The 13,242-nt window shown below is 53.6% G+C and overlaps 2 protein-coding genes across 3 annotated transcripts; both read left to right on the plus strand.

Moving 5' to 3' along the window:
* Window positions 1-154: 154 nt before the first annotated feature.
* Window positions 155-4,671, plus strand: Mri1 (methylthioribose-1-phosphate isomerase 1). Its single transcript, XM_004872438.4, has 5 exons — window positions 155-1,245; window positions 2,002-2,177; window positions 3,117-3,293; window positions 3,369-3,593; window positions 3,962-4,671. Exons 1-5 carry the CDS (start codon window positions 875-877, stop codon window positions 4,099-4,101), a joined length of 1,089 nt encoding a protein of 362 aa, XP_004872495.1. The 5' UTR covers window positions 155-874; the 3' UTR covers window positions 4,102-4,671.
* Window positions 4,672-5,623: 952 nt separating this feature from the next.
* Window positions 5,624-10,994, plus strand: CUNH19orf53 (chromosome unknown C19orf53 homolog). Of its 2 annotated transcripts, none has more exons than XM_004872440.3 (4): window positions 5,624-5,816; window positions 5,894-5,949; window positions 7,564-7,732; window positions 10,798-10,994. In XM_004872440.3, exons 1-3 carry the CDS (start codon window positions 5,720-5,722, stop codon window positions 7,702-7,704), a joined length of 294 nt encoding a protein of 97 aa, XP_004872497.1. In that variant the 5' UTR covers window positions 5,624-5,719; the 3' UTR covers window positions 7,705-7,732; window positions 10,798-10,994. The 2 variants fall into 2 exon arrangements, with proteins under 2 accessions (XP_004872497.1, XP_004872498.1); XM_004872441.3 differs by having other exon boundaries at window positions 7,564-7,708.
* The last annotated feature ends 2,248 nt before the right edge of the window (window positions 10,995-13,242 follow it).

The raw sequence follows: 13,242 nt of genomic DNA on the forward strand, positions 1-13,242 counted from the left end.
AGGGCCACAGTTAGGACGAAGATGACTGTGAGAGGGCTAACTTCCTGGAGTGAAAGGTGGGAGAGCCCCAGGCAGCAGGGACGCATGGGGAGGCCAAGCTCCTGCAGCCCACAGGGACCTCATGGAAAAGTTCTGATGGCTTGGAAAATGGCTAGGGTCCATCATGTGTGTATGGCCCGCGCCTCAGTGTTAAAGAGGATGTCACAAACATCAACTGAGCCCTTGCTGTCTGCCAGCCCCTAGGGATATGGGAAAGATGCCCTGCTTTTGGGGGATGACTTCACCAAATTCAGTGCCCGCCTGTGCCCACCTTTCTGAAGGTGGCCTGCTGCCCTATCCCATGAGGATAGGCTTCGGGAAAGCTGTGAAGAACTTGACTGAGGTCCAGCTTCGTGGCACAGGCCGGTACTTCCGTACTGTGGGAGGCTGAGACAGGAAGATGGCAAGTTGAAGCCTAACCTGGGCACCCTAACGAGACCTTGTCTCAAAAGAGTAGGGGATGTAGCTCAGTGTGAAGGCCCTGGGTTCATCTCCAGTATCAGGATGGGAGGTCCCCAACTAGTGCCTTGGTGTAGTGAGACCACCAGGACTAATGCTCTGGCTGGAGGCCTCGGGTGCTTTATGGAGCCCCCCTGAGGTTGCAACTCAAGGTGTGGCACACATACACTAGCAGCCACACGTTAAATACAAGGGCCTGCATCCAGTGGACGCCCCATAAAGGCTGCCACTTTGCACTTCAGAGCAAGCCGTTGTGCTGGGCTCGCCGGTCCCGGGAATCTGGATTGCGGTGAGCGTGCGCTGCTTTCCGCTGAGGTTCCGCCCTTATGCTCTGGTCCCGCGCCTACGCGTTGGCGTCCGAGGGCGTGGCGGCAGCATGGCGCTGGAAGCTATATGCTACGAGCCCGGCTCCCTGCGGGTGCTCGACCAGCTGCTTCTCCCGCAGCAGAGCCGCTACGAGGCAGTGGGCTCGGTACAGCAGGCCTGGGAGGCCATCCGCGCCATGAAGGTGCGTGGCGCACCCGCTATTGCGCTCGTGGGCTGCCTCAGTCTCGCCGTGGAGCTGCGCACCGGCGCCGGGGGCCCGGGCCCCGCTGAGCTCGCGGCCTTCGTGCGCGACCGGCTGAACCTCCTGGTCACCGCGCGGCCCACCGCCGTCAATATGGCCCGGGCCGCCCGCGACCTGGGGGACGCCGTGGCCCGAGAGGCAGCACGCGACGGTGCCACGGAGGAGGCGGTGCGGGAGAGGTACGGAAGCCGAAGCCGCCCACTTCACCGGCGGGAGCTACCGCCTGTGCACTGGGAAATTGAGGCACGGTGTACTTGAGTCCCATGTCCCAGGTTCCAGGGCTAGAAAGCTACTCCGGGCAGGTTGGCCCCAGAGTCCTGGCATTCTGTGCTGCCCCTAAGTCTGCCCGGCCTTCGTGTGCCACTTCGTTCTCGTAGTTTTTGCTTTGCAAGAATTTCGCTTCCTATCCTGATCTCTTCCCTGCCCCTCCTCCTCTTCATCTCTGCCCCAGTCACACCATTTCCCTCTGGTTACAGGCTCGCTCTAGTCCCAGAGCCTTTGCAGGAGCCTATGCTAGCTTTCTGGCTTGTCTTCCCCAAGGCTATAATACTGCGCGTGCCTGATTCTGCTTTTTTTCCTTCACTTTATTATCAGCTCTTCCCTTGCCTTCCTCACTCCAATGTCCTCAGGGATCAGCCTCCTGAGCAGCTGGGATTACAGGTGTTATACCATCCCGCTTGGCCATCAGGGCAGAAATTTTTGTCTTGTTTATTGCTGTGCCCCCTCCTGGTACCAGGCACAGAGGAAGTTCTGGGAAAATGTGTCACATGAGCACATGGTGACAGATTCATGATGGTAGCAGAAGTATCCAGGCCTCAGCAACGAGAGGCTTCCAGGAAGAAGGCCCCACAGAACAGTACCAGGCGGACAGGAGGGGCTGGCCTGGGCCCTGAGGCCATAAGCTGGTGCTGAGACCCCCTTGTCCTCTGCCCCAGAGTGATTCGATATGCTGAGGACATGCTGGAGAAGGACCTCAGGGACAACCGCAGCATCGGGGACCTGGGAGCCCACCACCTCCTGGAGCAAGCAGCCCCCAAGGGTGGCAAGGTGACCGTGCTGACCCACTGCAACACTGGTGCACTGGCCACTGCTGGCTACGGCACAGCCTTGGGTGAGTAGGCATCTTCGGGGAGGAAAGGGCCATTTGGTGGTACAAGAGAAAGAAACCAGGCTGCAGGTGTAGCTCAGTGGTAAAAGCATAAACTTTGCTTAGCATGCTTGAGGCCCAAGGTTCAATCCCAGCCACCAGAAACAAGACAGAAAACTAAGCCAAAACTACTGTACCCTCACATAAACAAAACCTGACTGCCTTAGTTCTTGTATAGAAACACTTGAGTTAACTTCAGGTGCAGCTAGATCTAGGGGCTAAAAGCATAGCAGACAAGTTTTCTCATATCTCATGAAGTCTGACAGAGCCACTTGTCCACCTCAGAGCTGCCTGAGCCATAGGCTTAGAAGATGACCAGAATGTGGCCCCTTATGACTGACAGGAAGGGGTTGACCTCCCCCCAGGTAAGACTGGGGTAGCCACAGGAGAGGGAGTTAGGTGGTAAACTTCCTGGTGGCAGACAGTCTTCTACCTGCTGGGGTCCTGCCTCATCCCTGGGAACTCAGGTCTGAACCTGGCTCAGACCGGCCATGGTGGTGCACACCTGTAATCCCAGTACTTGGGAGGCTGAGTCAGGAGGATCACTGCAAGTTTGAGGCCAGCTTGACCTACATACACAGTGAGTTCAAGACCAACCTGGACTACATAGCGAGACCTTGTTTCAAATTTTTTAAAAAGGGCTGAGGATATAGCTCAATGTTAAGTTCCTAGGTTTAATCCCCAGTACTACCAAAAAAGAAGATCCTAAACACTAAGGACAGAGCCGCCTCAGACCGAGGGGCCAGACCACTGTGTATGACTGAGGAACCAGGGAAGGATTCATGGAGAAGGTGTCATCCAGGCAGATGTGGAGGAGATGCTGCAGGGATCTGAGGAACAGCGTGCCAAGTAGAGCTGGTGAGACCTGCAGTGCTGACCCTGCCCTCGCCTGCCTGCCCATAGGTGTGATCCGCTCCCTGCACCAGCTGGGCCGCCTAGAGCACACCTTCTGCACGGAGACCCGGCCCTACAACCAGGGTGCACGGCTGACAGCCTTTGAGCTGGTATACGAGGGCATCCCTGCTACGCTCATCGCCGACAGCATGGCAGCTGCTGCCATGGCCCACAGGGGCGTGTCAGGTCAGTGGCAGGTGTGGGGGGCCCAGGTGGCCAGGACTTGGCCTAGTGACCGCTCATCCAGTTTCTCACCCCCAGCTGTCGTCGTGGGAGCTGACCGCGTGGTCGCCAACGGAGACACTGCCAACAAAGTGGGCACCTACCAGTTGGCCATCGCCGCCAAGCACCATAGCATCCCCTTCTATGTGGCCGCCCCCAGCTCCTCCTGTGACCTCCGCCTGAAGACTGGCCAGGACATCGTCATCGAGGAGCGGCCAAGCCATGAGCTCACCGATGTGAACGGAGTCAGGATTGCAGCACCTGGTGAGCTGTCAGGAGAAAGAGGGAAGCGGGGCATAGTGGCACATGCCTATAATCCCACCACTCAGGGGACTGAGGCAGGAGAGCTGCCACAAGTTCAAGGCCAGCCTGGACTAGATAGCGAGACCCTGTCTCAAAAAAGAGTTTGAAGCCTTTGTGGGCAGTGACTGTCCAGGAGTGGTAGGGGGATCTGACCTCGTAACCCTGTTGCTCGGATCAGTGTCCATGTCTTTGTCCATTGTGAGAGTGAGGAATCCCAGATTCTCAAGGGCTACCCAACCCCAAGAACCACTGTGGTGGAGACAGGTGACAACAGCTGAGGGTTTTCGCAAAGCCAGTCCCTGCCTCCTTAATGTCTTCTCTTCCCACAGGGATTGGAGTTTGGAATCCTGCCTTCGATATTACCCCACATGACCTCATCACCGGTGGCATCATCACAGAGCTGGGTGTCTTTGCCCCCGAGGAGCTCCGAGCAGCCCTGAGCACCAGCCAGTCGGGGGCAGGCACCTAGGTAGAGCCAAGCCATCCCCTCCACCCGCCTCTGTCTCCCAGGTTTCCTAATAAGAGTGGTGTAGCTAAAATCTGACCTTCCTCCCCCAGCCACATTTGATCCTGAGCAGGAAGAGTAGACAGGGCCTTGCATGGCTCATAAGGGCCTAATAGGCCAGACATGTTGGCACACACCTGTCATCCCAACACTCAGGAGGCTGAGGCAGGAGGATCACTATGAGTTTGAGGCCAGACTGGGCTACATAGTGAGACCCTCTCTCAAACACACACACACACACACACACCCACACACACACCCCAAAGCTGCCCAGGTTCAAATCCCAGCTCTACCTGTTTCTTCCCTGTGTGATCTCGGCAAGTCACTTCACCTCTCTGTGCCTTAGTTTCCTCATGGATAAAATGGGGATAAAGCCAAGTGTGGAGGCACACATTTGTAATCCCAGCACTCGGGAGGCTGAGGCAGGAGAATCAATGTGAGTTCAAAGCCAGCCTGGGCTACATAGTGACTTCAAGTCCAGCATAGACTACAAAGTGAGACCTTGTCTCAGAAATAAAGATAATATTTTAATGAGGTGTTTTTGTTTATTTGTTTGTTTTGAGACAAGGTCTTGCTCTGCTACCAGGCTCAATAGTACACTACCATGCCTTGTTTACTTTTTAAAAATCAAAATGCCAAAAAAAATCCATGATGAAAAACATCAAGATTTTGAAAGAGAATTACACCTTGCACTTGAATTTGAAATTCTCATCTCATACTTAATCCCAGCCCTGATTCCAATAAATCTTTATTTACAAAATCAGGCAGCCAGTACACAGGCTACAGTTTTTCTTCTCTTTTTTCCTTTTCTTCTTTCTCCCCCCCGCTCCTCCTTTTCTCTTAATTGAGCCTATGGATGGTCTCACACTTCTCTAGTATGCATGGAGACCTGGGTTTGAGTCTCAGCATATAAATTATGTATACTAATCATCTATTTTTAATTTTTTATGAGTTTACAGTACATGATGATTACGTTCATCGTGGGGAGTTGGTACATGTGTATAACATACCTTAGTTCTTTTTACTTCCCTTTTTCCATCATCTTTTTTTTTTTTGGTACAGGAATCAAACTCAGGACCTTGCGCTTGTGAGGCAGGCGGCAGAACCACCGAGCTAAATCCCCGGCCCCATATGTATAAAGTTTCTAATGTAAGGTCCTGAGTTCAATCCCCCGTAACAAAAGAAAAATATTTTTGGCACCTGGAAGGTGTAGCTTCCTGATTGAGCTCATGCTAAACATATATTATATATATATATATATATATATATATATATATATATATATATATATGTACACACACACATATAGTGAGTTCCTCACCTCATCCTAATCTAAGGTTTTGTGTATAAAGACCATAAAATAGTAAAGTTTTATAACACACATAAGCACCCTATAAATATTAACATTACTACTTTTCATTGGAAATTGTTGCAAAGTCCACGTTGGTAGGCTGCTGGCCCTTTAATTGCCACGCTGTATACCGTGAGTCTCTACGCCCTTCCGCCCCGATGTATCCCATCGTGCCCCGCGTCTTCCGGGCGCAGCCTCTCGTAGCCTCGCCCCTTCGGCGCGCGACCCATCATGGCGCAGGGTCCGCGCAAGTTCCAGCCGCGGAAGCCAAGTAAAAGCAAGTCCGCGGCAACAGCCTCAGAGCGGAACCGCGGGCCAAGGAAAGGCGGTGAGCAGCGGGCCGGGGAGTAAGCGGGGTAGAGACGGCCCGGGCCGCCCCAGTCTCATGCGAGTGCGTCTCTCTAGGTCGGTTGATCGTCCCCAAGAAGGCACGCATCGTGCAGCAGCAGCAGATCAAGAAGGTGAGCGGGTCCCAGGGCTGGGGGAGCTGTGGAGGACAGCCAGGCGCTCCAGCCCGCCGAGCCTGTTTCCTCCTTTGTGCGGCTAATATGGGAACCTTGAGCACAGTGTTGGGAGAGCGTTCGAAGCCCTTGGGGTTGAAAATCTAGCTTCACCAGAAGGCAGCGCCGAAGCAAATCTTAGCTCCGCGAGTGAGCAGGATTTCTTCACCCCCCAGCCTTTTTCCCAGTAATCCCCAGCGATGGCGCCCTTTCTTAGTTTGTGAGAATGCGAAGCGACCGGGCGCCTGCAGACGCTGCGGGCGGCACCAGGCCCAGTCGGGGTGCGCGGTCTCGTTACCGGTGTCGGATTTTTATAGCCAGGTGGATAGGGCTGAGCCTATAAAGAAATTGGAAAGAGATTTAAATCTGATCTTGGACTGTTCTCCACACTCACTAGGGCTGTGATCCTGAGCAAATCATTTAACTTCTCAAGATCATTGCTTTTCTCAAAACTAGTTACCTAGAGACCTGTTCAGGTCCACGGAGTAGGGTCAGGAGGCGTCTGTCTCGTGGAATGCCAAGACGCCCAAAACGAGCTCCTGATCTCACATCCCCATTCTCCCTCCCTGCCTGTGACCCTGCAGGTCTCATTTCAGGACGATTCTGTCCTTCCAGATGCTAGGGATCACCACTGAATCCCTGTTTTCTTTCCCATTCCACCTGTCCTGTCTCCTGCCTGAACCTATGTAGTCACCTCCTCCTGGCCTACACTGCTCTCTGCCACAGCAGCCAGACGATGCCATGAACACTACATATCACAACCTGGCCTTCCTCTGCCCAGCACTCTCCGTGTCTTCTGCCATACAAAAGCCAGAAAAGCCCTGCATAATTTGCCCTGCACCACCCTGCACACTCCCTTTCACCTTTCCCTTGTCCCCTCTCCCTCCAGCCTCTTCATCTTTCCTTGTCCAACCTCGGGGTGGTGGCAGCCCTCCCCTCACTTAATCTCCCTGATGTCTCTTCATCATGGCAACACTTATTCTATTATGGAACAGTTGGACATCTGTGTCACTCATGTGCCTGTCTTCCACTCCTAGGCATTGAGTCTTGGCTCCAAGTAGGCAGGGATTTTTCTGCCTACTTTTGCTGTAGTGTTCACAGTGCCCAGACACAACAGTTAACTACCCGGTGGTGGCAGTTGTAGTTATTAGAACTCATAGGCAGCACAGGAGCAGTGTGAAGAAGGTAATTCAGCCACCAGCTACCAGATTGACTCAGACCCACACTGACACACTGCCCCCCCTTTCCTGAAGAATAAAGATGACACAGGACAAGAGGGCTCTGCCCACCTAAAGGCAGAGACTCATCGAGCTCCCGTCTTTCATCACCCATGTGGCTTGGGAATCCTCATTAGGTCCCTCCCCATTCACATGGGCATGAGAAAAGAGAGGCGGGAAAGGTTTGTGGTGTGTTCAGTGTGCAGGGCGGGGCTTCAATCCCAGTCCTCCGGGCCCTCGTGAGGGCTGTGCAAGGGGACAGTTGCAGATCCTGTGCCCTGTGAGCTGGCAAGAGGGCAGCTAGCTAGGGCCTCCCGCTACTGCATCTCAGTCTGATACCCTGGGGTTGCCCCTATAGGATCTAGAGATCGCGATCCGGAAGAAGATTGAGCACGACATGGTGATGAAAGCCAGCTCCAGCCTGCCCAAGAAGCTGGCACTGCTGAAGGCCCCAGTCAAGAAGAAGGGGGCCGCTGCCTCCTCTAAGACTCCTTCCTGAAGATGTGAGCTCACAGGCTGTACCTCAGGCAAGAGGACCCATCCGCCACCAGCGGTGGCCCCTAGAACTTGAGCAGGGCCCCTGGAGCCTGGGAGAGCTGCAGGCTAGGCTGCTCAGGGTTCAAGGAGGAGGGAGTGTCAGCATCCTCTGTCCCCTCCCCAGTCCTGTCTCCACTGGCTTCACCCAGACGATAAATATGACTTTGTCATCCCCGTGTCATCATGTGGTTCTGTGAGCAGGCCCGTGGGGGCCAGGTGAGCCCATTTGTGTCTATGAGAGTCCTGTCCCACGATGCTTTCCACCACCACCACCACCACCACCACTCCCAGCACACTCTGCCTGGCCAGTCCTCAAGCTGAGGAAGCATCAGGGAGGAGCCACACATCTGTAAGTGAGGCACTGCACTGCCTTGAGGGTCTCGGTGCCATTATCCTGAATGCATCAGCTGGCAGGATGCCTGGGGTTCAGAGCCAGGGCTGGAACCTGCTGCTGCCAGATTCTTGGTCCTGCTATCAGCTGGCCTCCTGCTGCTGCATTGTCCCAGACCATGACTCTTGTCACTGTCCCTCTTGGCGACACCCCTCCCCCAAGTTGATGCTTGGTCTGTTGGATGGGACGGGACCTGTGACATTTTAGGGAGCTGTACCCTGTTGTCCTTCCATTCCACCTATCTCTTATCTTTGGGATTTGGACTCTCGGTACAGTTGGCTGCACCCCTTGAGGCAAGTGATCAGGGTAGCCTCACCTTCCCTGGTCACTCACCCGCTCGGGAAGCAGAGGTGTTTGGTCTCCACCCACTGCCCCCAAATCCCACCTTTTTTGTCTGTTTTAGCAGTACTGGGGAATGAACCCAGGGAGTACTTGAATTACAACCCTCTTGCCTCAGCTTTCCAGAGTGCTAATATCGCAGGAGTGTCCACGCCAGCAGGCTTCTGCCAACTTTGTGATTTTTTAGCATGGACAACACTTTGGCCACTCCTCAGTAAGCTTATCATAGATTACCCTGTGCTCAGCTGGGGTGCTGCTCAGTAGTAAGTGCCTGCCTAATGTGAGTAGGCCCCGGGTTCCATCTCCAGCACGCAGAAACAAAAATCACTTTATGTGAGGATCTGGACTCGGCATCCCTCCTGTAAGGCTTATGTCAAAGGGTTTGTCCTATGTGGCGCTTGTGGAGGAACTGGAGCCTAGCAGGAGGCCATGTGCCCTCAGGACAGCACCCAAGGGACACTGTCTCTGCTTGCTGCCTGGTGAGGGGAGCTCTGCGTGGCAGGCATTTCCCCAGTGCCTTAGTTGCAACATGGGCAGCATGAGCTGAGCAAACCTTCCCTCTCTAAGTGCCTGTCTCATCTCAGTATGGTAAAGTGGATCGGCCTACCCTGCAACCCAGCAGTTCCATGCCAAGTTCAGATGCAGAAGGATGGGAATGTAGTGCTCCAGTGTGTTTTGTAGTGCTGGGGACGGAGCTACTCCCCCAGCACATTTTATTTTATATTTTATTTTGTTCTAGTTTGAGATAGGGTCTCACTAAGTTACCCAAGCATGTCTCAAAACGTGTGATCCTCCTGCTTCAGCCTCCCCAATAACTGGGCTTACAGATATCCCACTGCACGTGGTTTGTGCCAATGTATAGCAGGATTATTCACAACCACTGAAGGGGGACATAACCTGCATATCCATCCATAGGACAGATGAACAAAATATGGTCCATCCATACAATGGAATGTTATTTGGCCATAAACTAACAGACAAACCTTGAGAACATGTGCTGAGTTCAAGCAGCCAGACACAAACACTGCATAGTATGTGACTATTCACGTAAAATGTCCAGAGCAGACAGGAGCTGGGAGGGAAGTGGCGGCGCTGCTGATGGGATCACCTTGGGTTGATGAAAGTGTGAAACTAGACAGGTGGTGCATAGCCTCGTGTGGACTGACCCTGAATTGTGCACTGGGATGAAGCTAAAATTGTGTGAATTTTGCTAACAAAAAACAGGAAGAGAAATTTCACCCCACTGTCCTGACAACATCCTGAGAAATGGGGCGCTGGTGGAGAGACTAGTGTGGGGCTCTGCATCCCTCAGGAGTTTCTGGGGGACACAGGAGCCCCAGATCCCAGACTGGGAGGTGGCAGCATCTTCCCACACCCCTGAGCACCCCTCAGGGAACCAGGGCCCTCTGCCCTGTCCCTCCTCAGGCTGGGGTGTCACCTGCCCTGGGAGACAATTTGCCCATATCGAATCCATCCTGTGCCAGCCTCTGGCCTAGGGAGGGCTAAGAACTGGCCTAGTGAGAGAAAACAAGGATGCCACCAAGTCTGTGTTCCCGGCAGGCCACCTCCTCCCTGCTTAGGCCTCCTGGCTTTTGCATCTGCGGTGCCCACCCCAGGATTACCCTTCCTGGATGTCTTCTTCCAAGAGGAGGTCATGGAGCAGCCTTCCCTGCGCCCTGCCCGTGTGATCTGGGTTTTACTGCAGTGCTGGGCAGGCGCCTGGGAGGGAGGGGCTCACTTTGTTGCCCAGGCTGCCTTGAAACTCTTGAGCTTGAGTAATCCTCCTGCCTCAGCCTCCAAAGTAGCTGGGACACAGGCTCAAGCTCCGCACTTGGCTGATTGATCTTCAGATCTGAAGTCACCCTGCCCTGCTTTCCTCTTTTCTGCTTTGTTTCCCAAGGACCAGTGCACAGCTGGCACTGGATGAGCAGGTGCTGAAGGAGGGAAGGAGGGAGGGAGGGAAGAAAGGAAGGATTTATCCTCACTGCAAGGAAAGGGATCAGATCAGAGCAGTCAGTGATCTTTCAGCACAATATCTATGAACCAACTAGAGCTGTTTTACAGCCCTGCCTGTTGTAAACCATTGACTACAATTCACAGTCCTTCCACAGTCCTTCCTACAATAGTGACAAGTGCTCCCGGCTGAAAGATTATCAGCAGCCCTCCACCCCCTGGGGGAGCTAATTGGTGTCCTTTGGCGGTTACCTGGAATATCTTTTATCTGTAAAAGTGTCTGTTCTTCAGACCCCGGGATCAAACCTAGGGACTCTACCACTTAGCTACACCCCAGCCAGCCCTTTCTTTGTTGTTCTTTGTTTTCCACAGGGTCTCCCTGCTAAATTACAAAATTGTCCAGGTTGATCTCCAACTTGTGATCCTTCTGCCTCAGCCTCTCAGAGTGGCAGGATGACAGGTGTGCGCCACCACGCCCGGCTTTCAGACCCTTTGAACCCCTTGCAACATCTGCCTGGTTCCTATGTAAGTTAAATAAACATTTTAAGACATGCTCGTCTTCAGATGTTTATGAGAGTCCCTCTTTTTTGAAAAATCTTTTTAACCTGTCTGTCTGGAATCCAGAAGGCGAGAGAGTTGCATCACACTGGACTCTGGTGTCATCTGGCATCGCCTCAGCCCCCAGGAGGCGCCTCAGAGGTGGCCAGGCCTCTCACAGGCTGCCAGTGCCCAGGAGGAATCCCAGAAATTGGCTCCTTTTGTAGCTCTGTCACTAGCGGGCCCCAGGCATGGGGTCTGGAATGTCAACCCACAGGTCCCAACCCCGGAGCTCCCCAAACAGCCTTATTTTTCCCATGACTTCCCTAGGCGACTCCCCCCACCCACACGCACCCCCATTAGCACTGCAGTCAAGACCCCACCCCAAACCCCACAAGGCCTGTTCTACACTCCTGCCTGGCCCTCCACAAGCCTCTCCACCTCTCTGAGCCCCTCCCTGTTCAGTGGGGACTGTGACACCTCCGTTTCTTACCCCCTAAGCAGAAGGGTATGGGACTCACGGTGTGACCATGAGGACCCTTGGGTGCTGGGCGTGGGGGCAGGCGTCCAGTCCAGCACCTGCCGTTCTTCTGCCATTCCCTGCCCCTCTCCCTCGGGGCCAGTCCTCTTCTGACCTAAGCCTTTCCCTTCTACCTCCACCTCTCCCCACCACCCCTGTTGAGAATGCCCACTCCTCCTGGCAAGGCCCTGACACTTTGCCCATGAACTTGTGTTTCAAAAGAAAGAAAAGAAACCTAAGAAGCTAAGTCAAGCCAGCCAGCAAGAGTGGCTGCACCAACCAGAAAGCCAGGAAACTAACCAGGCTGGCTCCCCGGGGTCAGCTTGGTTGGGAGCTTCTGGGGACTGACAGAGGGAGAGGGGGCTGGGACATCCCCAGAGCTGGGGGTCTGGTGGCCTTGGGCAGCTAAGCCTCCTGGGCAGCCCTGCTTTCCCCACAGGTCGAGCAAGGACACGTGGGGCTGGGGTCAGGAGCTACACATGCCTAGACGGTGAGCTCACACATTGGCGGATTGGTGGCAGGATAAATGTGGCTTCCACTTCCCCAAAGAAGCCAGGGCTTGCTGGCTTCAGCAAGAAGGGAGGATTTGAGTGTCTGGATGCCCCTTCTCCCTCACCAACCTCTCCTTTCCTAAAAGTATTGCTATGCTACAAAGGTGGGAACTTGAAATAGGCAGAGAGACTCCATCCTTCGGACATTTCCAGGGCCCTTTCTGACCGGCCACATTCTCCCAGAACTGCTTGCTATTTGGCTGTGGGCAGCTTTCAGCCCCTCTCCAGGCTTCATTTCCCTTACCTGGAAAATCAGATGATCCGAACAGAATTCTGAGCCAGGCATGGTGGTGGATGCCTGTCATCCCAGCACTTGGAAGGCTGAGGCAGGAGAATCGCCAGGAGTTAGAGGCCAGCCTGGACTACATACCTAGCAAGACCCTTTGTCTCAAAAAACAAACCAAAGCCTTAGGGCCGAGGATTTGGCTCAGCAGCACCGTGCCTGCCTCCCATGTGCAAGGTCCTGAGTAAACCAAAATATATTCCAGTAAACGAGGAGTCCAGAGTAGCCCCAGCTGGCTTCCACCAGTTTGGCTCTTCCGGCCGGGAGGCCTCAAGCAAGCCCATTTCCTCTTCTGAAAAATGGAGGTGACTCTCCACTTAGCAGCACTGTGAAAGGCCTAACCTTCATGCCTATCCTGGGTGCTAGCTCAGCCTGCTTCAGCGGCCTGAACCTTTCTACAATCATTACTGATTCCAAGGCTGACACTGGGGCAGGCCCTGTGCCAGGGAAGCCCAAAAGAAATATACCAGGAGCCACACACGTCGTTGGAAATGTCCCTGTGTCACACACAGCAGCAATTTCAATCATACATTTTATTGAACCCACATATCATTTTGACCTGTAATAAATATTTTTTAAAAAAATTTTTTTAAGATAGGCTCCTGAATTTGCTATATAACCCTGGCTGGCCCCAAACTCACAGCAGTCCTCCTGCCTCAGCCTCCTGAGTGCTGGGATGGCAAGCAGAGCTGACAGCCATAAAAAAAGAAAAAAAAAATTTTTTTTTTTTTGAAGCAGGGTCCCCATGTGTACCCCAGGCTGGCCTGGAACTTGCTGTGATCCTCCTGCCTCAGCCACCTGAATGCTGGCCCTGCTGAAAATTTTTAATGGGACATTTTGTGGCCATTTTTTTCTGTAAGCATCTGAAATCCAGCCCCTAGTTTACACCTACCGCACAGCCTACTCAAGACCCACAAGTGGCCGTG

The sequence above is a fragment of the Heterocephalus glaber genome, unplaced genomic scaffold, assembly GCF_053883595.1.
Source record: "Heterocephalus glaber isolate CG9 unplaced genomic scaffold, H.glaber_assembly_v1.0 deba00001760, whole genome shotgun sequence".
Taxonomy (NCBI): domain Eukaryota; kingdom Metazoa; phylum Chordata; class Mammalia; order Rodentia; family Bathyergidae; genus Heterocephalus; species Heterocephalus glaber.

Excerpts from the sequence above, each read along its gene's own strand:
- Mri1 (XM_004872438.4), top strand. The coding sequence starts at position 875 with ATGGCGCTGGAAGCTATATGCTACGAGCCCGGCTCCCTGCGGGTGCTC. Across the intron at positions 1,246-2,001 it reads GAGGAGGCGGTGCGGGAGAG|AGTGATTCGATATGCTGAGG; the intron begins GTACGGAAGCCG and ends CCTCTGCCCCAG. Across the intron at positions 3,594-3,961 it reads AGTCAGGATTGCAGCACCTG|GGATTGGAGTTTGGAATCCT; the intron begins GTGAGCTGTCAG and ends CTCTTCCCACAG.
- CUNH19orf53 (XM_004872440.3), top strand. The coding sequence starts at position 5,720 with ATGGCGCAGGGTCCGCGCAAGTTCCAGCCGCGGAAGCCAAGTAAAAGC. Across the intron at positions 5,817-5,893 it reads CCGCGGGCCAAGGAAAGGCG|GTCGGTTGATCGTCCCCAAG; the intron begins GTGAGCAGCGGG and ends GCGTCTCTCTAG. Across the intron at positions 5,950-7,563 it reads AGCAGCAGCAGATCAAGAAG|GATCTAGAGATCGCGATCCG; the intron begins GTGAGCGGGTCC and ends TTGCCCCTATAG.